General features: G+C 52.7%; 1 protein-coding gene across 7 annotated transcripts in view; it reads right to left on the bottom strand.

Annotated features, from left to right (window-relative positions):
• Positions 1-23,778, bottom strand: part of HECTD4 (HECT domain E3 ubiquitin protein ligase 4) — a 222,188-nt gene continuing 198,410 nt past the window's right edge. For 5 of the 7 annotated variants that reach the window (XM_034934555.3, XM_034934553.3, XM_034934554.4 and 2 more), the window contains 15 exons: positions 23,015-23,222; positions 18,997-19,220; positions 18,754-18,905; positions 16,438-16,544; positions 15,578-15,701; positions 12,514-12,704; positions 10,961-11,107; positions 10,175-10,294; positions 9,347-9,502; positions 7,658-7,761; positions 7,161-7,382; positions 3,958-4,124; positions 3,391-3,586; positions 2,891-3,113; positions 1-2,338 (listed from right to left, as the gene is read on the bottom strand). In XM_034934555.3, the coding sequence (XP_034790446.1) occupies positions 2,202-2,338; positions 2,891-3,113; positions 3,391-3,586; positions 3,958-4,124; positions 7,161-7,382; positions 7,658-7,761; positions 9,347-9,502; positions 10,175-10,294; positions 10,961-11,107; positions 12,514-12,704; positions 15,578-15,701; positions 16,438-16,544; positions 18,754-18,905; positions 18,997-19,220; positions 23,015-23,222 (2,478 nt within the window). In that variant the 3' untranslated portion in view covers positions 1-2,201. Of the gene's footprint in view, positions 2,339-2,890; positions 3,114-3,390; positions 3,587-3,957; positions 4,125-7,160; positions 7,383-7,657; positions 7,762-8,476; positions 8,651-9,346; positions 9,503-10,174; positions 10,295-10,960; positions 11,108-12,513; positions 12,705-15,577; positions 15,702-16,437; positions 16,545-18,753; positions 18,906-18,996; positions 19,221-23,014; positions 23,223-23,778 lie in introns of those variants that run through there. The other 2 variants (XM_034934552.3, XR_010108967.1) reach the window with 2 other exon arrangements.

A 23,778-nucleotide genomic window follows, 5' to 3' on the forward strand; every position in this document is an offset into this window, starting at 1 on the left:
ATAATTAGAAACACTTTAATTCCTAGCCACTTGGCAGCACTTAAATATCAGAGCCATCCAAGCATGCCAGCCTTTGAACTTGCTCAGCAAGAGTAGATGATCACACAACTCTTAAGGTAAATCAAAATTAGATGAAGGTTATTTATTGGTGTGACTTTTTTCCTTTAGTGAGCTTCCTTTACACAGCATGGTGTAAATAGCATCAGATTGAATGAAAAGTTTGTTAAATGCAACCATAAATAATTATAATAAATATACATCAAGTAACTTTACAGCACACATTTTTTAGGGCCAAGGTTTGGATCTGTCTGGACCTCAATGTGCTCTCGGAGAAGCAGCCACGTTAGCAGCAGATACCTTACAGCTTGTCATCTACTCAAGTGATGGCCAACAGAAGCTTCTGAACTCCTCCTGGGGAGGTAGCTGACAAGTCCATTCAAGGGATGAGGACTAAAGAGAACCAAGAATTTAAAGATGTAGGGAGGAAAAACCACTTCTAATAAATCGAAAGGCTCTTTCATTATGCAGAAATGAAAATAAAAGGATCCTTATTGTCAGGAATACGTCCTGGATGTGACCCCCCACACTCAAAGGAGCTGTGGCCGCTGGGGAGGCAGCGGGCTGACCATCTTCTTTCAAAGCAGGGGAACTGCTTGCGGGCACTCACCTCCAGAGTTGACTTGCATCCAATACAACTGATGCAGCTGTCATGATTAACCCTAGGTCGATTTCATCCTTAGGTCAGGGGATCCTTTCTATAATGGTCCTTGATGCATTTCCTAAGAGTTACAGGGAGGAGATGGATGCTAACGGCTCTATCTCTAGAATTCACAATCTTTCCAGCAGGCCAGGGCACATCTTCTTTCTTGGACCAGCATCCACACTCCAAAACCTTCTAGACAGCACTCACTCAAAACTTCCAATATTCACAATATTATACAATAAATACAGCGATGTGATTCTGTGAGACCTGGCAAGGCCCATAGTGACAGTGTCCAACAAGATGGCCTGTGCTGCTCATGAACAAAGTACCACTGGACAAAGACCTATTTGGGGCAAAGATGCACTGGGGCAGTGGGTGAGCCTGGAGGCAGCTCAGCCCTGGCATACACACTTACATGGGGTGATGGGGAGTGCTGGGTGGGGCTGGTCAGAGGGGCAGAAGGACCCCCCTGGAGTCTCCATCTGGACTTGAGTGTCTGGGTCACTAAAGCAGACCCCAAATTGAGCAGAGCACCTCAGTCCACTCTTTTGAAAACGGGTGTGGCCCTTTCCCTTGTCCTACGTCACTGCAGGGAGGAAGGGCCATTTCTGAGCATTTTGTGCTCCTTTTTTGTGGGGTAGGCTTGAATCATGTGCTTTCCTCTTCAACCAGAGTCTCGGAGGAGGCCCCCACCTGAGCACTGTCCCCCATCTCTGGGTGTCTTCTCACCCCCTGCGGCTGGGATGCACCCAGCTAGGCTCTGTGAACTAAGGTCGGGATGAACCCTTAAGTCTCCTGCTCCCGAAGAGGCCTCAGATGAAAACTGTCAGACCAGGGCCCAAAGAGACAGACGGCAGATAGGGAGGTATGGGAGGGGCAGGGGAACCACTGTGGGCTTTTCCTCAGAAAAACCAAGACCGGGAGCAAGTTCTAAAGCAGGAAGATGAACACATAAAGCTCCCTGTGTGTCTCACGTGTTTGGGCAATTGGCCCAGCCACCTCTATGTGGAGGGAGGCCTGCTGGGGCTGCCTCTGGAGCAACTCCAGCTCGAGGCTGGAGGGCAGGGCTGGCCACAGGCTTGTCTGTGGAGGCGCTCTGCTGAAAGCACGAGCGCTCTGTGTGGCCGAGGTCATTGTACCCCCGGCTTCCTGCTGGGTGGTTCTGTGATGGGGAACCAGCTGGGGCCTTATGGCATTAGAATCTGGTGGCCACGAGGGACAATGTCCAAGAAGATCAAATTAGACACAAACTGTCTGGGAACTAAACTATCCTACAAATAGACCACAAACAGGCAGCAAAAGAACCAACCCATCACGAAACGTACAAAGACAAAAGGTTAAGTCTTCCAGGAGGCCCTGGAATGTGGACGAAAGTTTGGAAAAGCAAAATGTTGCCAACTCCTCACGCAGGGCCCTGGAGGGACGGGCCGCAGTGGTGGCTTCCCAAGCCAGCAGAGTGGGTGCCTCAGTGACAGCCTAATTCTGGGGCTCCCTCCCATCAGCCACTGAGGGGGTCTTCACGGTAGTGAATGGCACAACGAAGTTTCTCCAGCATGATTTCCAGAGAGGAGTACTGGGGAAGCTTGATCATGAACATGCAGGTCTCCACGCGGATGTAGCGAGAGTCTGGGGAACCTACAAGAAACCGAGCCAGCATCAGAGGGTTGGGCCCACATCTGTGAGGCTCCCAGGGAAGCTTGGCTGACCTCTGCTTCCAGGTTTGCCTCCTTGGGTAGCCCCAAGCCAATCCTGGGGCCCAGGAGGAGGGGGATGAGGGCCTGGGAACCTGCGAGATGTTCTTGGAGGGAAAAGGGGAGAGAGCTGCTGGACAGCGCATGTGCCAAACTGCTGATGGGTTTGTCTGCCCAGCAAATTGTTTCTTTTTTTTTTTTTTTTTTAACCATTTTTCTGCATTTAAAAGTTAGAAGATTTGAAGCATTGTGGATTTTCAGCTTCTTTTAAGATATGAGAAAGTATCTAACAGCAGGCCTGTATGGCTGGTTCCTGCCGGGCCCTAATCCTCAATGATGTCTGAGTTTTGGCACGTGGGGCTCCTGTTCATTGTTCTCCCTTCACATGGGGCCCCTGTTCATTGTTCTCCCTTCACATGGGGCCTGGCAGCCCCAGTTCCAAATAGAGAAAGGCTAGTGTGTCCCTACTTGGGACATGGCCAGGGGAGGGCGGTACCTGCTGTGCCATCTGGGGGGGCGATCTTCATGGGGTACGGGGGCACATGGGCGGTGTCGGGACCCCCATCTTTGCAGGGGCAGGTGAACGGGATGCGCTCCTGGTTGCAGGCAAACTTGATGAACTTGCACAGCTCCTCCTGGGTGAACATCTCCAGGGCCCCCCAGAAGAACTCGATGTGCTGGTCCGTCTCCATCAGCCCCACTTGGTACATGGTGTGGGCCTGGGGAGGAGAAGTCCAGGTGTCAGGAGCCCTGGAGCCCCACCTACCCAGTGCCTCCCCAGCCCTGGGGTCTGCAGGCCAGGCCCAATCCTGGGGCAGGGTGCAACGTGTGGGCTGTGAGCACAGGGAGATGACAATGATGACAATGATACAGGTCTGTGGCAAGGACAGAGCTGAAACAGGCCACTGCCAATGCCTGCTGCTGGAGTTGAGGGTGACAGGGAGGCACACCTGGGGCTCACCACCTCCCCGCCCAGCCTGGCCCTGGGATGTCTACCTTGAGGAACTCGAGGTTGATGTAGGGGAGGCCGCAGGTGCGCAGCTCCATCTCCAGTGGGCTGAGCGTGGTCAGCAGCTGCAGGGGGATGATGGAGCCCAGGCCGGCCCGCACGGCCGTCACGCACTCCACATTCTGCAGCTCCCGCAGCCGCAGGCTCCGGATGGCTGCTGCGTAGATGTCCTTGTTCTCCCACCTGCCCGGGTGAGGAGCACAGGTGAGGGAGAACACCGCCGAAGAGGCTGGGTCTGGGGGTCACACCCACTCAGCTGGAGGTCCCGGATCCTCTCTTGGGAGAGGCCTGGGGCCCAGCCGCCCTGGTCATCCCAGTCCTTTCCTGCCTCTGGTGCCGCCACCTCAGAGCTGCTGTTTTCTTAGTAAACCCCTTCTGCTGAGGACCCTCTTTCTTGGCACCCACCATCCTGCCTCATCTCCCTCTCCTGGTGAAATCCACCTGTCACCTGACCTAGGTCCTCGTGTCATTGCCCAGGAACAGATGCTGCTGTCATACCCTGGCTGGCTGGCCGGGCCAGCCCCTGCCAGCCCCTGACACGCGCACACACTCACGCCACAAGGATGTGCCGGCCCCGGCTGCACAGCTCCACCTCCTCGCCCGTCATGGTCAGGTAGGTGAACCTGCAGCAGGGCTTGTTGGGGCTGTCAGGGCTCTCGGTGGCCAGGTGCTGGGAGGCGATCTCAGCGCACAGGGCCTCCAGCTCGGTCTCATCATTGATCTGGAGGGTGGAGGCAGAGCGAGGCTCATTATGAGGCCATGGGAGGTGGAACCCTGATCCCCAGGTGGCTGGGTAAACCCCAAGCGCAGCTGGTGGGGTCTACCCTCGGCCGTGTAGATGAGCATGTGACACAGCTGTCGCCAATCAGAACCTGCCATCAGTTCAGGGCCGGGCGTGTGACCCAGGCCAGGCTAAAGAGACCCACATTCCAGGCCTCTTCCCACGTCTGTTTGGAGGCAGCGATCCTCTCTCACTGGCATGGACCGACTATGATGGGAAACCCTTTACCGCTGGAGGCCACCTCTGCCCGTGTGCTGGGAGAGACTGCTTGAGGCTAATTATGCTTGCTTTTTTTTTTTTGAGACGGAGTTTTGCTCTTGTTGCCCAGGCTGGAGTGCAATGGCGCAATCTTGGCTCGCTGCAACCTCGCCTCCTGGGTGCAAGCAATTATCCTGCCTCAGCCTCCCGAGTAGCTGGGATTACAGGTGCCCACCACCATGCCTGGTCAATTTTTGTATTTTTAGTAGAGACTGGGTTTCACTATGTTGGCCAGGCTGGTCTCTAACTCCTGACCTCAGGTGATCTACCTGCCTCAGCCTTCCAAAGCGCTGGGATTACAGGTGTGAGCCACTGCACCCAGACCGCTTTTTCTTTTTTTTTTTTTTTGAGACAGATTCTCGCTCTGTCAGCTGGAGTGCAGTGGCGCAATCTCAGCTCACTGCAACCTCTGCCTCCTGGGTTCAAGCAATTCTCTGCCTCAGGCTCCCGAGTAGCTGGGATTACAGGCACCCGCCACCATGCCTGGCTAATTTTTGTATTTTTAGTAGAGACGAGGTTTCACCACCTTGACCAGGCTGGTCTTGAACTCCTGACCTTGTGATCCACCTGCCTCAGCCTCCCAAAGTGCTGGGATTACAGGCGTGAGCCACCGCGCCTGTCCTCTTTCTTTTTTTTTTTTTAAAGCAATCTGGATCAGAGGCCTGAGACCAATACCAGATGATACTGTTTGAACACCTGGATTTGGCCCTGCCTGAAGTCAAACCCATCATGCTTTTTGTTTTAAGAGCAACTAATTTTTTTTTTTTTTTTGAGATGAAGTCTTGCTCTGTCGCCCAGGCTGGAGTGCAGTGGCGCAATATCAGCTCACTGCAAGCTCCGCCTCTCGAGTTCATGCCATTCTCCTGCCTCAGCCTCCCAAGTAGCTGGGACTACAGGCGCCCGCCACCATGCCCGGCTAATTTTTTGTATTTTTAGTACAGACGGGGTTTCACTGTGTTAGCCAGGATGGTCTCAATCTCCTGACCTTGTGATCTGCCCACCTTGGCCTCCCGAAGTGCTGGGATTACAGGCGTGAGCCACCGCGCCCGGCCTAAGAGCAACTCATTTTAAACAATTTTTTTCTAAAGCTTGTTGGAGTTGGGATTTCTGTCCCTTGCCACCAGACAGCCCTGACTTAGTCCTGTCTGTGGAGGTGTACAGGCTATCGCCTCCCCACATATGGCGACCAGGATCAGGGTCCAGGGGAAACTGATTCGCACTGTGCCTGCTGGGCTACCAGGGAGACGACAGGGTCAGACCCAAAGGAGACTGACTGCAGCTTGGGGACAGTGACAGGTGGATGGACATTCGGGTCTAAGCCTGGAGTCTCCTTAGTAGCAACCTCCCTACCCCTTCACTGCAGACACTCCACTGATACAAGTCGAGAGCACTTCTTCCTAGTACGCACCCCACAACACCATGTGGTTCTGCATCCCATACCCTCTGGGGCCCTGGCCATCCCTGTAGCCAGAAGCCTCAGCTGGCCTGTCTACCGGGACCCCGCCTCACATCCCCTGCTGCCCCAGCCTGTGCTGCACCCAGAGCCCCAGGAGGACTCCTCGGAGGAGTGCAGGAGACGCATAAACCCCCAGCCCACTGTGGGTGTTCTTCCACCCTTTAGACAATGCCTTGTCATCCCTGTTTCTACCGAGAAGCCACTGGCATCCGGGACTCTGGCTCTGCTATTGTCTTGCAATGGCTGCCCTGAGTGACCCAGGGGGACAATGGCAGAGACCAGAGACCTGGCCAGGCAGTGCCTCAGTTGGCCATGGAGTATTCTGCCGGCATAGGCAGAAGCAGCTGGCACCTCCTTCACCTGAGGCCCAGGAGAGAGCAGCTTCTGCCGGGCCTCAGGCACGACGTCCACTCTCGTGGCCTTGAGGGGCGCTGGGTGGGACGTTGCCCTCCACACTCAGCCAGGATGGCTCTCTCAGCTGCAGGGCATGTGGTGCTGGAGAGCCCGGAAGTCAGAGCAGTCAGCCCTGGGCTCCTGGTGGCTCTGCTCCCTGCCAGCTGTGAGGGCCCAGGCAAGTCACCCCCCTTTGGTGAGCCTCACTTTCCTCCTGGCCTTGTGATGATGGAATAAAGCCCTCCGCCCTCCAACACGAAGGAGACGAGCCTGGACACTCCCTGAGGACAGGGCGAGTGCCCAGAGCCTGGTTGGCCCGTGACTGGGCCTCAGTGACGGCCACTGAGTGAACGGAGGGACTGTGGACCCCATCTCCCTCCAGGGGGGCACTGGGCAACAGCACCATGCTGTCAACATCTGTGCGTGGCGTACGCATGCCCTGGACAGGCAGGAAGGGCTCCATCCTGACGCCTCCCCCTTGGTGGACCTCAGGTGGTCCCAGGGCTGACTCCTGTGCTCTGAGTCCCTGAAAAAACTCTTAGCCTTCACCCCTACAGCTGTTCTCCCAGTGCCTGTTCACTCAACTCCAGGAGCCCTTGCCCATGGCCAGGCAACGAGCACCAATGTGGGAGGGGAGGGCCAGCAGGGCTGGTCATGTCACCTCCAATCTCTGCTGCCAGCAGGGAGGGAGGCCAGAGGCCTCTGTCCCCATGAAACAAGCCTTCCTGGCACATGGCTCACACCCCTAAGGTCCTCTGTGGGATCCCAACCCAGCCTCAGCAGGGAGCTCGGGTCTGCATGGAGGCCTAAGCAAGGTGGCGGGGAGGCCCCGGGTTCTGCAGCCCCCCAGAACTGTGCCTTGCACTCACGCTCTCAAACTTCTTGACGTAATTGTAGGTGAGGATATCCGCTTCCTGCAGGTCTTGCTCAGGGTCCAAGGGCTCGCCCACCAGCGTCTTCCAGAAGGAGGGCAGGAGGTCCAGGGGCAGCGGGACATCTGCCCGAATTGCAATCCCCAGCAGCTGCCCCAGGAAGTGCAGCAGCTGCTCCTCCCCGTAGGTGATGGGGCTCGGGGTCAGGATATACTTGCCCTGGAAGCGGAGGTGGGCATGAGGTGACCTGGGCGTGGGCCTCTGTGCCCGCCAGGGAACATGTGTTTCAAGCCACCATACCCTGTGGCAGGCAGGAGAGAAGTCACTGCAAGCTCCCAGAGCTTGCCCATCCAGTGAGGCAAGGACCTGTCCCCACAGATTGGGAGGGTTTCTGAAACGGTTTGGCTTTGATGAGACACACACTGCCCGCCACCCCAGCCACTGGGCAGGACATGAGCTTGGGGGCGTGGAGCCTCCTCCCTGCCTCTGCCTACCTTGTTCTTATTGACAGCTGAGCTGGGGCACAGCAGCAGCAGCGACAGCGAGGAACTCTGCAGCTCCTTACACACCTGCCACAGGAAGTGGCGGAAAGAGCCGCCTGTAGGACAGACGAGACACATGGGCACCTGGGGTGTCCCGGCGGGAGGCGACACCGTTCCCTCCCTCTCACCTGCTGGCTGGAGCGGCTACTCCTTCCACGGCCTACCTGCCGCTGTGGCGGGGTAGAAAGAAGCCACCCCAGGCCTGGGAGGCCTCAGGTCCAATCCTGCTCTCCACTCACTAGTGGGGCCACCCAGGGATACCACGGAGGGCAAGATGTCCCTGAGGCTCAGTCACCTGTCTGTCAAATGGGAGAGTGACCGTACCTACCCCGAAGGCCATTCGAAGATTCAGTGAGGTCACCGCAGGTCCCCACACAGGCAACCTCTCACAGCTGCAAGCCTGCCTGAGTTGTGGACTTGTTTGGTCCATGTCTGTCCCTCTGGGCCAGGCTGAGGGCAGGACCACCTGTTTCACTCAGCACTGCCTCCCCCAGTGCCCGGGCTCGTGTTTGTCCGATGAATGCGTAAGTGAATGGACAAATGTGTGAATGTGCAAAGGGCAACGGTAACTGCTCATCCTCTCCCGCCGCCATTCAAGATGGGCCTTTGGTTTTGTTGTAAATCTCCTCTGGCCTTCCCTGTGTTCCCTATCGGTACCCTGAGGTCAGGGAGCTCTGAGCACAGCTGTGCCCACACCCTGCTTGGTAAGAGCCACGTGGAAACCCAGTGTGGGGGCCCAGTGCAGGGGCAGATGGTGGGCCTGGCCCTCACCTCTGCTTCAAGGAGAAGCAGGAGCATCCTGACTGCTGACGCCTGGAAGGCCAGGGGCCTGGACCCTGGAACCCCAGCTGGCTGCATGACCTTGGGAAGTGACTTGGCTTTGTAGAGTCCCAGTTTCCCTATGTGTAGGATGGGCCAGGGCTGGCACTCTGGGCAGGTTCGCTGCTGTGGGAAGGACAAGGTGTTGAGCGTGAGTCTGGGCTGTCAGTGAACCAGAGCTGTTCTCAGAGAGGCCTAGGAGGCCTGCCCATAGGATGCCAGGGTCCCCCGTCTGGGAGGCAGCTGCGTTCCCGTGGGGGCAGATCAGAGGAAAGGGGAGAAGGAGCTGGGTGGGGGCTCCCTCCTGCCCGGACAGCCTTTCCTTCCAGTGTGCCCGGCTGTGGAGAAACTAGCTTTCTTCTCCATCTGCAGTGGACACGTTTCCTGAATTCCTGGGGCTAAGCATAAGAGGTCACAAGGGAGCACTTGCTCAGCTGCCAGTCCTCATCCCTGCAGAGTGCTATGGTGCCATCTTAACCAAGGACTCCCCAACACCCTGCCTCTCATGGGGCACACACAAGCCTTTAGGCCCACCAACTCCTCAGCCAGGGCCCTTCCCGGGGAGGGGGCCAATCAGCACCGAGGAGGGCCCTGAGTAGAGGTGCCGTCCCCAAGCCCAGGAGGGACTGGCCAAGGCTTCCACAGGGGGCTGGTCTGGAGGACACAGGCGTGAGGCCACTCTGGGTGCAGACCTGGCTTCTGCAGCACAAGTGCTGAGGATGTGGCTTTTACTCTTGGAAATGGAGGTCTTGGGCAGCTGGGGCTAAGGCTGGACACTAAACACAGCTCCTCCAGCGGGGAGCCTGGCGGGCCACCACTTACTGGTGCCATGGACCTCCTCGCCAGTGAAGCGGATGTTGAAGGCATATGTGGGGTCACCGCCACTGGCCAGCTTGACGCAGAGCTGAGACGACGGCACTGAGGCCAGCTGCCTGGCAGCCTGACAGAAGTAGGAGTTTTCAGAAGCTCTGATTTCCCCTGGAAAGTGAGATGAGCTGATCAAAGCACCCCGCCGTGGCTGCCCTCTCCCCTCCCCTTGAGGACAGACCCTGGGCCTAGCAGGCCTATGCCTGTCCCTGGACCCCTGCTCCCTCGCTCGGCCCCCTGTGCCTTCTCTGCCCTCAGAACACCTTAGAGCCTTCTGTGCCTTAGCACTCATGGCTCCCACTTTTGGAACCTGCCCTCCTGGGCCCCCAGTGCTTGGCCCCTTCTCATCTTCTAGAGGCTTCCCTCTGCCTCTCGGGGAGGTCCTCGCCCCCCAACTCCTCTCTCGTTTCCTCTGCGCATATCCCTTCTGTCTATACGCTGTGGCAGAGACTCTGGGGAGCCTCCCCAGTGACCTTCTCTCCCTTTCCTTTGATGCTGGAATCCCCATTTTTGGCAGGCACATGGCTGATCAGAGCAAAGCCTGCCCCACCTGACCCCATGCAGCTGGGCGGGCCCCCGGGAGCCAAGCTCCTTCTGCTATGCCCCTTCCCTGAGCTCCTGAGGGGACCTTCCAGCAGGAAGCCACACACCAGGGCGTTCCAGCAGAACGACAGGAGGAACCGCTGCACCAGCCCTGGACCCCCTTCTTTTATGTTCCAGAAATCCGCTAGTGTGTTTAGGCACTGCCATTTTGCATTTTTTGCTCTCCGCAGCCAACCCCACCTCCCACAATTTCCAGTGGGTCCAAGGTGATCTCAGGGGCCGCGTGGTCCGCTGTCCTCTGCACAGTGGCATTCAGCACTCGATTCATCACGGTCACCTTCGTGTCATAGAAGATCAGCCCTAAGGAGAGGAACGTGGGAGAGGCTTGGGTGGGGCTTTGTCCCTTCCTTCCCAGTCCCCCCAAGACTCTCTTTCGGTCCCTGGGTGTGGCACTCTCAGGCCCCCTGGTGGCAGTAGAGCCGGGCCCTGACTGTGGAGGGTGGTGTGTCAGCATCCACCCAGCATATACCCTTTGTCATTCCCAGGAGACATCCAATTTCTAGAAACAATGCAAACAAACTAGAGTTGCAAAATGGAATGTAGAAAATGATACCTATTTTTAATTTAAAAAAAGACAAAAAGCTGCGTGTGTGCACACATGTGTCTGTTTATATGTGAAGAGAAAAGTCTGGAAGGAGAGAGACTCATCTGTTAACAATGTCACTTCTGGGATGTAGGGATGTGGAGGCCAGATAGTAAACAGACCTTCATATATGATTTCTAATTAATTTGAAAACCTTAAAAATAATTTTATTTTTCAGAGCATATGTTACTTTTATAATTAAAGTAACTTCCCTTGGGTGGGCCTGTTGCTCCAGAGGAGCCCTGCCTGCTACATGAAAGGTTGAGGTGGGGAGGCATCTTCCTGGCGGGGCTGCCCAAGGACTCTGCCCGTGGATTCTGGCCCTGGCGTCTTGCAGGTCACCTCTCTCTTCCTGCAGGGCCAGGGCAGGCGCAGGCACTGACCTTTGGCCTCCTTCAGCAGGGCGGCGATGCTGTGGGTATACATGGGTGTCTGGCGCAGCTCCACCAGGGGCAGGAAGAAGGTCTCCAGTGTGGTGTTGAGGGACTGCAGCAAGGCGAAGCGCAGGCGCAGGCTCTCGATGGGCACGTCTGAGGGCGCAGGAGCAGTCAGGCTGAGATCTCGGCCAGGTGGCTGAGATGCCTGACTCACAGGCAACACAGGCAACCCTATCACTGCGAACAGGATTGGTGGATTTTTTACCTGGGACCCTGGAGATGCTGTCAGTGAGTGAGCGGCCCCCAATGTGCCTGTGCCTATGCCAAGCAGACACAAAGGGCGAGGGCCTGGCTGGCCAGATGGAGGTGCTGGCTCTTAAGGAGTCCAAGGCCCCTCATCTACCTTCAGGGCCATGCCAGGGCTGTGCACTATGTTATTTTTTGACTTACTATTTTGAAATAATAATATAGGAGGTTGCAAAAATGGCACAAAGAGTCCCGTGTACATTTCTCCCAGTGTCCCCCAATGGTGATGTCATATCAAAACCAGGAAACTGTGCCACTGGCACACTGCCCTTCAGTCCTTCACCCTTCTCACTGTAACAGAAGGAAGTCAGGACAACCTCTTGTCCACCTTTACCTCCTTGGCACCCAGGAAAGAGCCAGGGCTCTGTGTCTGTTGCTGATGAGGCAAGCGGCTGAGCACAGCCCCTGGGACGAGTGTAATGAGCTGCTCGCCAATACCTTGTAAACGGGGGGCGTCTGGGAATTAACAATTTATTTTTTGTGTGCAATCCTAGTTTTTTTTTGGAGACGGAGTTTTGCTCTTGTTGCCCAGGCTGGAGTGCAATGGCGTGACCTTGGTTCACCACAACCTCCACCTCCCGGGTTCAAGCGATTCTCCTGCCTCAGCCTCCCAAGTAGCTGGGATTACAGGCATGCGCCACCACGCCCGGCTAATTTTGTACTTTTAGTAGAGATGGGGTTTCTCCATGTTGGTCAGGCTAGTCTCAAACTCCCGACCTCAAGTGATCCGCCCGCCTTGGCCTCTCAAAGTGCTAGGATTACAGGCATGAGCTAGCGCGCCTGGCCCAGAGAACGGCTTTCTCTCTTTGGAAACACAGGGGCACGTGAATGGGCCTTCCTGCAATCCTAGCTTTTAACAAAAACATGGTGTTCCCCATTATGAAGGCTAATGCCTCTACTGCAAGTTATCAGACTATAAATGCTTCTCACTCCCCATGGCAGCCTGGCCTCAGTGGGGCCTCCAGGCAGCGGCCTGGGCATTCCCCGCGCCGTGCATTTCTGTATCTGCTCCCTGGCTTTGTTGTCACTGGCATTAAAAAAGGCCCCAGACTAATTAGGCCACAGTCCTGGCTCCCTGCCTTGCCCTCCCTGTTTCATCAGCCCACTCTTCCTTGCACACCTGGCGCATAGCAGGTGTTCATAAGTGTTCGTTCGATGGACGTCTAAATGAATCTAGCCCTTGTAAATGCCCCTTGTCATGGGGCATGCCCGCATCAGGCAGCAGGGGAGGGGATAGGCCCAGGGCCACATACTCAGGAGACAGGCCACTCTGGGGTCAGCAGCATCCGCGGGGTCCAGGTACACCTCATGGGGATGGAGCCGTGCGGGTGTGATGGCGAGGTGGCGGCATAGCTGGTTGATGTACTGCACGAGTGCCACGTCCATCTCCAGGGTCCACTTTCTTGAGGCCTTCTGTGCATGTCGGACATCGATGCATGCGCACCTTGGGGTGGGGACAGGGGGAGAGGGGCAAAGTGAGGCAGGGCACACTGGGATGACTGTTGCATTTCTCTTACAGAGCCCTGTCCTCAGCTCCTGGAGCACATTCAGAAGACGGCCTCGCCTTCCAGGTTATTTCTTGGTGCCTGGACAGCTCCTCATGGGGAAAGCTCTTTCAAAAGAAGCAAGCCAAGCATGCCGGTGGGAGTGGGAATGCTGTATCCTTCTGGGAGGTGGCACCATGCACCCACCCATGCCTCACTCCTGTGTGTCGGCAGCAGCACGTGAGGGTGAAGGAGGAGCTCCTAATAGCATCAGCCTGCAGTGTGTCACACAACTTTTTTCTCCTTAGAGACAAAATCTTGCTCTGTTGCCTGGGCTGGAGTGCAGTGGGGCAATCATAGCTCACTGCAGCCTTGAACTCCTGGACTCAAGCGATCCTCCCACCTCAGCCTCCCCAGTAGCTGGGACCACAAGTGCGAGCCACTTTGCTCGCCTAATTTTAAACTTTTAATTTTTTAATTTTTTAATTTTTATTTATTTATTTTTTGAGATGGAGTCTCGCTCTATCGCCCAGGCTGGAGTGCAGTGGTGCGATCTCAGCTCACTGCAAGCTCTGCCTCCTGGGTTCACGTCATTCTTCTGCCTCAGCCTCCTGACTAGCTAGGACTACAGGCGCCTGTCACCACACCCGGCTAATTTTTTTTTTTGTTATTTTTAGTAGAGACGAGGTTTCACCGTGTTAGCCAGGATGGTCTCAATCTCCTGACCTTGCGATCCGCCCGCCTCAGCCTCCCAAAGTGCTGCGATTACAGGCGTGAGCCAATGCGCCCGGCCAATTTTTAATTTTTTTTTGTAGCGATGGGGTCTCGTTGTGTTGCCCAGGCTGTTCTTGAAATCCTGGGCTCAAGCCATCCTCCCACCTCAGCTCCCAAAGTGCTAGGGTTTCTAAAACAAGTTCAGAAAACTTGTCCCTGCCACCATAATGCAAGATCCATTCAGGGATTGACTCTGAGCCTTCAACGATGGTACAAAAGGCTGGCACCAAGCAGTAAAGCATTTCTCAATTCTGAAAATGGATTTTTTAAAAAAGCATGTTTTGGTAGCCATTTTCTTTCCTTTTCTTTTTTTTTTTGAGTTGGAGTTTCACTCTTGTTGCCCAGGCTACAGTGCAATGGCGCAATCTCAGCTCGCCACAACCCCCGCCTCCCAGGTTCAAGTGATTCTCCTGCCTCAGCCTCCCAAGTAGCTGGGATTACAGGCGTGCGCCACCACGCTCGGCTAATTTTTGTAGAGACGGGGTTTCACCATGTTGGTCAGGTTGGTCTTGAACTCCTGACCTCAGTTGATCTGCCCGCCTTGGCCTCCCAAAGTGCTGGGATTACAGGTGTGAGCCACCTCGTCTGACTTTTTTTTTTTTTTTAAGACAGAGTGTGGCACTTGTTGGCCAGGCTGGAGTGCCATGGTGCAGTCTTGGCTCACTGCAACCCTTTGCCTCCTGGGTTCAAGCGATTCTCCTGCCTCAGCCTCCTGAGTAGCTGGGATTACAAGCACCTACCACCACACCTGGCTGGTAGTAGAGACGGGGTTTCACCACGTTGATCAGGTTGGTCTTGAACTCCTGACCTCAGGTGATCCACCCGCCTCAGCCTCCCAAAGTGCTGGGATTACAGGCGTGAGCAACCATGCTCAGCCTTGGTAGCCATTTTCTTTTTCTTTTTTTTGAGATGGAGTCTCGCTCTGTCGCCCAGGCTGGAGTGCAGTGACACAATCTCGGCTCACTGCAACCTCTGCCTCCTGGGTTCAAGCGATTGTCCTGCCTCAGCCTCCTGAGTAGCTGGGATTATAGGCATGTGCCCCATGCCCGGCTAATTTTTGTATTTTTAGTAGAGACGGGGTTTCACCATATTGGCCAGGCTGGTCTCAAGCTCCTGACCTCATGCCTCCCAAAGTGCTGGGATTACAGGTGTGAGGCACTGCGCCTGGCCTGGTAGCCATTTTCATTGATTGATGCCGGGTGCACTTGCTGTGGACAAGGCTGAGTAGGGGCGTGTGTGTGTGTATGTGCACACGTGCGTGAGCCAGAGGGAGGGCAGGGCAGGGTGATTTCTGGAGTGCCTGGGATTCACTTATAGCTAGAAAGGGGAAACCATATTTAGCCCTGGAGCCCTGGCAAGCTGTGGCCTAGCTGTGCCCCTGCCTGGGAAGGAGTGAGGGCAATGTGGACTCGAGGCAAAGTGTGACTCTGAGGATAAGGTTCTTTGGGGTAAGAAACTGTTATGGGACTGAACTGTGTCCTCCCAGTCCCCGAACAGATACGTATGTTGAAGCCCTAATCCCCAGTGTGACTACATTTGGAGACAGGGCCTTTAAAGAGGTGATTCAGGTTAAAAGAGGTCATCAGCGTGGGCTCCTAATCCAACAGGACTGGTATCCTTGTAAGAACAGGAGATTAGGACACAGGTAGGTACTGAGGGAAGACCCCATGTGAGGACCTTGAGAAGTTGGCAGTCTGGGAGCCAAGGAGAGCAGCCCCAGGAGAAACCAGCACTGCTGACACCTTGATCTGGGCCTTCCAGCCTCCAGAACTGAGAGAGAATACATTTCTGTTGTTTAAGCTCAGTGTGTGGTGTCCTGTCACGGCAGCCCAAGCTGACCAGCACAGTCTCCAAGTCAGGAGTGTGGAGAAAAAGAACAGGTTTGTTTACAAATGGGTTAGAAAACCCATTTAGCACTTAGGAAAAAACTCAGAAATTATGAAATAACTCAGAAAGCATTATCAACAGGGGAGATGGATCAGCTCCTCAGAAATTATGCTCTTGGCTAAAAACAATTTCTATGCAAGGTGCCAACTGAGTCGAGGGGTAACCCTCTTACCTCTCAAAGTGAAGATCATAACCACAGGACAAGATCGCCCTCCAGACGCTACGGATATCTTGCTTGGCTCGGTCAATAACAAATTTGTGAAATCCTTCCAGCGTCAGGTATTTTTCCTCAGGGACTGGTGGAAAGGGTTCAGTGTGAGGAATCTGGTGAGACCTGCGCACATCGCGCGCCTCCAACGTGCTCTGCTCTCACCACAGCCTCTCCCCTACGGCCCAACCCATCTGATTCCCCTCTCCCTCCCGTAACTCTGGGAATTGTCATTTGCCATTGTGACCCACTGCGCACAGGATACTCATGAGCCCTCATGTGCCCAGGCCCCCGAGGGCTCTGTCTCCCTCAACAGGCTGCAGTTTCCCACATCCCCTCTTTCTATGAATCTCTAAAACATCCCCGACTGACAAAGCAATTTTCCAGACAACAAGAATAGCTTTCTCCAATGCTGCCTGGGCCTTTCTGGAGGCTTGCATTCTATTGCCCCAGCACAGGCCGCTAGCTTAGGCCAGTGCCTTCTAGAAGAAAGCGTCCATGCAGATTTCCCAAGCTTCACTTTTCGGTCACAACCATCTGTTCTTTATCCTGGGCATGCGGTGTTTCTGGAACTGCTATTTTACTTCCTCAAGTTCATGGTCATCAAAGATGGCATCGAGGGGTGATCCCTGGCCAGGAATATTTCCCAGAATCTCTGGAAATGCTGCCCTGCCTGATAACCCAGGGAACCCAGAGCCCAGAGCAGAGGCCATCCCAGTAGGAGTGGCCAGTCGGGAAAAGCAGAGGCCTGCTCCTCGGGGGGTGCCTAGTCTCCAGGATGGAAGTAGGTCCCAGCCCACTCCAGGCCCCGTCTGCTCATTCACCTTCTTGTTTTTTGGTAGGTGACTTTTCTGGGTCCTTTTCATCTGGTTTGCTCTTTTCTGGTGATTTTGGCTTCACAGTTGGCTTCTTCTCACTTAAGGCAGTCCTGCTGTAGACCAAAGCACTGGAATTAGACTAATGCACGTTCACACCTCCTCCCGATAGGAAATACACAGCCTCATAGTCATTCATTCCTGCTCCCTCCTCCAACTTAGGGCTTAGGGCTCAGATAGGGCGGGGGCGTTCAAGACCGCCTTTGTTCTGAGTGAGAAAAGTTCACTGAGCAAATTACAAGGACATATCCGTGCCTTAAAACATGAAAAATCTTGTAGAGACTCTTTTCAAACACTCTTTCTACATATTTTAGAGCTACACTGTTCAATAAGGTAGCTGCTAGCCAGATGTAGCTACCTAGGGTTAATTAAAATGAAATATAATCACAAATTCAGTTCCTGTTCACCCTTGCCACACTGCAAATGCCCCATAGCCAGTTGTGGTTAGGGGCTGCTGTACCCACCAGCACGGATATAGATACAGCACTGATTTCCACCAGCACAGAAAAGTACTATGGGACAGTGCTGATTGAGAAACACCATTTCTATATAATGAATTAACTTTTAAAAACCTTTATTTTTCTGGTTAAACAATTCCTCTAGAGATTCTTGCTGGGTAATATTTTGCTATCAAGGTTTCATCTCTGTGTACTCGAGAGTCACAGACCTGTATATAAATAATATTCTATTAAATTTATATGCATATCCATACATGGAATGTTATGAGGCTATTTTTTTTTTTTTTTTTGAGACAGAGTCTTGCTCTGTCGCCAAGGCTGGAGTGCAGTGGCGTGACCTCGGCTCACTGCAAGCTCCGCCTCCCGGGTTCACGCCATTCTCCTGTCTCAGCCTCCCAAGTAGCTGGGACTACAGGCACTCGCCACCACGCCCGGCTAATTTTTTTGTATTTTTGGTAGAGACGAGGTTTCACCGTGTTAGCCAGGATGGTCTCGATCTCCTGACCTTGTGAACCGCCCATCTCGGCCTCCCAAAGTGCTGGGATTATAGGCGTGAGCCACCGCGCCTGGCCTATGAGGCTATTTTTTAAAAAAGGAATGGGGAATTCTTTTTGTACTGGTCTGAAATGATTTCCAAAATTAGTATTAAATAAAAATGGCAAGGTATGGACATTGTGTATGGTACCCAACACTGGGCATATGTATAGAATTGCTTCTGTATTTATAGAAAGGGTTCTTCCCAAAAGCTACAGAAGTAACCTTGCAGGCTCAGGGAGGGGAGCTTCAAGGCTTAAGAATGGTCCGGAGGAAGAGTGGCTTTTCACTGCATCTGCTTTTGAATCTTGTACTATTTTGGTCATTCAAAACTTAAGAAAATAATATATAGGCATAAATCAAAGGTCATGTACTTAAAAGTAGTTGCTATGCAAGGGGCAATTTAATTTTTTCCAATAGGCACTATGCATTTTCTTTTTCTTTTTTTTGAAATAGGGTCTCGTTCTGTCACCAGTGCAGTGGTGTGATCATGGCTCACTGCAGCCTCGACCTCTGGGGCTCAAGCCATCCTCCTGCCTCAGCTTCTTGAGTAGCTTCTTGAGTAGCTGGGACCACAGGTGCATGCCACCACAGTCAGCTAATTTTTATATTGTTTTGTAGAGATGGTGTTTTGCCATGTTGCCCAGGCTGGTCTTGAACTCCCGGGCTTAAGGCGTTATGCATTTTCTAATCTTTCTACAATAACTATGCATTATTTGTGTGACTAAAAGAAGCAGGATTAAAGAAAATGTTGTCTTCATTTAGATGGGTCGGCTTTCCAGCCTTCATGGTCAGAATCTGACCACACTTGTGGATAAAATGAAACTCTGATGTTCACCTGATGGAGCTGAGGACTGAGAAAGGAGCTCAGCAGAAAGGGCCCAGACACCCACCGGGCGCAGTGGCTCCCGCCTGTAACCTCGGCACTGTGGGAGGCCAGTGCAGGCTGATCGCTTGAGCCTAGGAGTTCAAGACCAGCCTGGCCAACATGGTGAAACCCCATCTCTACAGAAAATTTAAAAAAATTAGTCAGGTGAGGTGTCATGTGCCTGTAGTCCCAGATACTCAGGAGGCTGAGGTGGGAGGATCGCTTGAGCCTGGCTGCAGTGAGCTGTGATCGGGTCGCTGCACTCCAGCCTGGGCGACAAAGCATGACAAAAAAGGCCTGACACCAGGCTCCTCTAGAGGAGCTGCCGCCCCTCAGGCTCCTGCTCGGAGGCCTCCCCCACATCTGCCCACAGGCCGGGCTGCCCAGGCTCCTTGGGGCACGCACCTGACGCTGTTGAGCACAGCCTTGTCCTTGGCAGGCGGCTTGGTGATAGGCCGCTTGGTGCTCACCACCTTCACGGGGTGCTGCTCCTTCCCGGCCTTGCTGTACTTGCTCTTGTCAAACTTGGGCTTTGGCACGCCATACTTCCTCAGGATCTGTGGAGCACAGAGGCAGCGGGGAGGCTCTCAGGTTCGCCCTGCAGGGCACCCAAGGCCCGGCCTGGGTATGGTGGGGACGGGCAGCTACCTGGGTGAGCTGATCCTCCAGCACCTTTTTTGGAGGCCGGACATTGGTGAAGAAGAGGTGGAGGAGGTTGCCTGGGGTCTGGGAGTTGATCTGCTCTTTGCTAAGATAAATGTCAGAGACTCTGATGGGCTTCGCTGGTGTCAGGCTCAGCGTCTGCTCTGAATGGGCACAACTCTTAAATATCTCCGTCAGAACCTCTCTGGCTCCGGGCACCAGCTTCTCCCCTGTTGGATGGAGAGGGGGCAAAACAATTCTGCCATGAACATGCATCGGGACAAGCCCTGCGAGCATTCTGTTTCCAAACACTGTTTGAAAGGGGCAGTGGATGGACATTAGTGGAAGGAAGAGCTGCCCACCAAAGCCTGGCTCCCTCTCTGGGCACAGCCCAGCACATGCCCAGCCTTCCTTGCCGTAAGGTGCGGCCCTGCAACCGTGGTCACTGTGGGATGTGAGCCACATGGGGGCCAGGCTGCTGTCCTCTGCACTTGGCCCCTACCTGGTTGCTCGGGGACGACAGGCCCCTCCCCGAGGGTGGGCACACCTCAGTGCTCACCCTCACTCTTATATCTGCAGGGAATTAACTTCCACTGGACTTGAGCCATTGTCCTCCTGGGGCTATTTATCATAGCAGTTTAGTCTAGAATAATCCCAGAGGATAGATAGCCAGCAAGTATTTTTAGTGGGAAGTACAACTTGTTAAACAGGTGATCTCATTCATAGGAAATATTCTTCAAAACTGGCGCAATGAGCAGGTGAAAAAGAAAGTTTTCTGAGATACAAAAAAACTGTCTATAAGCACCAGAAAAAATATTTTTTTGTCCCCAAACAAGCACTCCAGAAGGTGCTCTCACCTTTCCTAAGGGCCAGTCATGAACCCATCTGCATGCTCTCAGGAATCACTCCCTTCTCCCGGCAGCCCAGGCCCCTCATTCCCTCTGGACTGCTCCCTCTCCTGGGGAGTCTGGCCTGGGCCAGGCCCAGCTGTGGCAACTCCAGCATATCTGGGCTGAGGGTGGGAGAGGCAGGTGTGTGGAAGAGAGAGGCTGAGACCTCAGCTGACTCAGCAGAGTCACAAGTTAAAAACCTTCACATGAGGCCAGGTGCAGTAGCTCACACCTGTAATCCCAGCACTTTGGAAGGCTGAGGCAGGTGGGTCACATGAGGTAAGGAGTTCAAGACCAGCCTGGGCAATATGGTGAAGCAAAATACAAAAATTAGCCAGGTGTGGTGGCGTGTGCCTGTCTTCTCAGCTACTCAGGAGGCTAAGGCATGAGAATCACTTGAAACCAGGAGGTGGAGGTTGCAGTGAGCCGATATGGTACCACTGCATTCCAGCCTGGGTGACAGAGTGAGACTGTTTCAAAAACAACAACAACAACAACAAAAAGGAAACAAACAACCCTCACATGAGGAGTGTACCTGGCACCATGAGGCAGATCCATGCACTACCAAAAGACCAGGTACCATATGTGGAAAGTTTGACTGTAAAAGAACCAGGAACTAGAACTAAAATTCAGTATCTAAGTATGAGAAGACTGGGAAAGATAATCATGGCAGAAAGACCTCAGGCTTCCTGTTAAGCAGACCTGATATCGACTTTGGGGGCAGCTGAGAGCTGAGGGGGCAAAACGCATGCCAATGTGGGACAAGGCTGGGACCAGGGTGAGCCCACCGAGGTCTTTGCTCAATGCCAGGCAAGATTTAAGAAAACACCAAAAACCTCAGTCATCAAGATAAACAATACTTTACTGCAGTATTTTAATCAGTCAAAATTATTTAGTAGCACTCATCAGCTAAAAAAAAAAAAAAAAAATTGGGCACAGTGGCTCACGCTTGTAGTCCCAGCACTTTGGGAGGCTGAGGCAGGCCTCCGCAGGATTACCTGAGGTCAGGAGTTCGAGTCCAGCCTGGCCAACATGGTGAAAACCCCTTTCTACTAAAAATACAAAAATTTGCCAGCATGGTGGTGAGTGCCTGTAGTCCCAGCTACTCAGGAGGCTGAGGTAGAAGAACTGCTTGAACCCGGGAGGTGGAGGTTGCAGTGAGCTGAGATCACACCACTGCACTCCAGCCTGGGTGACAGAGTGAGACTCCATCTCAAAAAAAAAAAAAAAATTAACGTAAAAAAACCTCCATGATGAACAAAATATTTACAGTGCTGTGCTGACCCATATCAGAGCCTGAGGAAGAGAAAAAGATCAGTAATGCTGATCCTACCTTTATTTAAAATTTTAACACTTTGCTGATCATGGATACTTTAATTTTGACTTTAAAAAAACTATACTACAATATTATTTCTCTTACTGACTGAGTTTTTTGGAGCCCCATTAAATTGTGTACCCAAGATCTCACTTACCTCACCCTGATCCTACCTCTGAGGGAACATTTCCAGATTTCATGATTGGGGTAACCATGTTTTTTTTTTAAAGATGGGGTCACCCAGGTTGGAGTGCAGTGGCATGATCTCAGCTCACTGCAGCCTTTGACTCCTGGGCTCAAGTGATCTTCCCACCTTAGCCTCCTGAGTAGCTGGGACTACAGGCATACGCCACCACGCCCAGCTTATTTTATTTTTTGTAGAGACGAGGTCTCACTATGCTGACCAGGCTGGTCTCAAACTCCTGGGCTCAAGCAATCCATCTGCCTCGGCTTTCCAAAGTGCTGGGATTACAGGCATGAGCCACCGTGCCCGGCCTGGGGTAATAATTTAAAACAACAAAACCTCTACTCAATATTACATGTTTTGGCTGGGCGCAGTGGTTCACACCTGTAATCCCAGCACTTTGGGAGACCAAGGCGGGCAAATCACCTGAGGTCAGGAGTTCAAGACCAGCCTGGCCAACATGGTGAAACCCCGTCTCTACTAAAAATACAAAAATTAGCTGGGTATGGCGGCGTACACCTGTAATCCCAGCTACTGGGGAGGCTGAGGCAGGGAGAATTGCTTGAACCCAGGAGGTGGAAGTTGCAGTGAGCTGAGATTGTACCACTGCACTCCAGCCCGGGTGACAGAGCGAGACTCTGTCTTAAAAAAAAAAAAGATTACAATTTTATACTTCAAAAACATAGAACAACATAGCAACTCTAAGATGAAATTTCAAACATTAAAGAATTAGATTAAGGCCAGTGTGATGACTCACGCCTATAGTCCTAACACTTTGGGAGGCCGAGGCTGGAGAACTGCTTGAGCCTAGGAGTTTGAGACCAGCCTGGGCAACATAGGAAGACCCTCTCTGTACAAATAATAAATAAAATAATTTTTTTTAAAGAAAAGAATTTTAAAAAGAAAAAATGAATTAAAAAAGGAAAAAAAGAGGAATTAAAAAAGGAAAAAAAGAGGAATTAAAAAAAAAAAAAAGAAATTAGTGGGGAAGCAGAATTTGCTCCACAAAAGAGCCACCAGAATGGCAAAAGGGCTGGCAAATGGGACTTCGGAGAAAAAAGGGACGGAACTGTTTCTTTCCCAGGAGTCAGTTTACAAGGGGGACGCATGAGCTGTCCTCAAGCATATGATGAAATAATTACCAGCAATGTTCTAGCTGCACAGGACAGAACAAAATAAATACACTGCACTTGAACCAGGGGAAGCCTGGCTAGACAAAAAGGAAAAAATGACTTGAATACAAGCCCACATTCAAGCCTGTTGCAGGCGGCGCAAAGCCACCCCTGGTAGCCTCTCCAGCTGGAACGCGGCAGGCCTGTGGCAGGGGCTGCCCCCACGGCCTTCAGCGCCCTGACAGCTGGGAGAAGGGGGAACATTTCTTTTCACATCATACAAAGATGCACATAACCAGCCCCCACTGACAAACAATGGAGCCTCTTGTGCCATCTCACCAACACTCTCTGAATTGTTTTCAAAATCTGCAACCCAGGAGTAGCTGCCAAATTTCTCTTTAATGCAAGATGTTAAAAATAGGGGACACTGGGGAGGGGAGGAGATTTTAATGCAGATTTTTTTCTGTGAGCCTAAAATTGCTCCACAAAAAGTCTACAGATTAAAAACAAATCCAGAACCCACCTTTAATTGACTTATCATTGAAATAATCTTCTAACCCTGGGCTCCCTTGAGTATCAAAGAGACTCTGATTTACTACAGACACGGTTAGAATCTCTTCTGTTGACATTTCCATCAATTCATCTTCACCATCCAAACTTGACAAACCAATCAAGTCATTATTGTTAAATAAACTTGCTCGAATTTTCTCAATTTTGGCTCGGGATCTTATCTGTGTGAACAGAGAACAGGGTCAGGATTTGAGTAGCTTGACCAGTCATTCAGTGTGAGTGAATTTCTCCCTCCCACCTTTTCCTGGAAACCCTCTATTCATCTGGAGAGATGTGACAGCTGCCCTACTCTGGTGAGCTGGACCTCCTGGGAAACTTTCTCCCACAGGCCAACAACAGTGACTTTTAGCAAATGACTCAACCTGAAATCTCTGTCACTAATCCCCGGCCAGGTCTGTGGCTTTACTCTGATTCCCAGGGAGGAAAAATTCATGCCTAACTCTGAGGAAGTCCCCATGAAGGAGGATGATGGATTCAAAGAAGTGATTCTAGGAAAGAAACCAGCTGCTTGATCCTTCAACCCTCCTTGCAAAGCCTGCTGGGAGAGTAATGCATGTCAGTTCCCTACCTTACTGTTATGCAAAAGCACAGAAAGGCTCTGATGCAGGATTTCTAAACAGCGAGGCCTAAGAAATACATGGGATCCTGAAGTGGAACTATGACTCACTAGCATGCAGGTCATCTGAAACTCAGAATCACCTGGGACAGAATGGCAGG

Source organism: Pan paniscus, chromosome 10 (assembly GCF_029289425.2).
Source record: "Pan paniscus chromosome 10, NHGRI_mPanPan1-v2.0_pri, whole genome shotgun sequence".
In the NCBI taxonomy this organism is placed as follows: domain Eukaryota; kingdom Metazoa; phylum Chordata; class Mammalia; order Primates; family Hominidae; genus Pan; species Pan paniscus.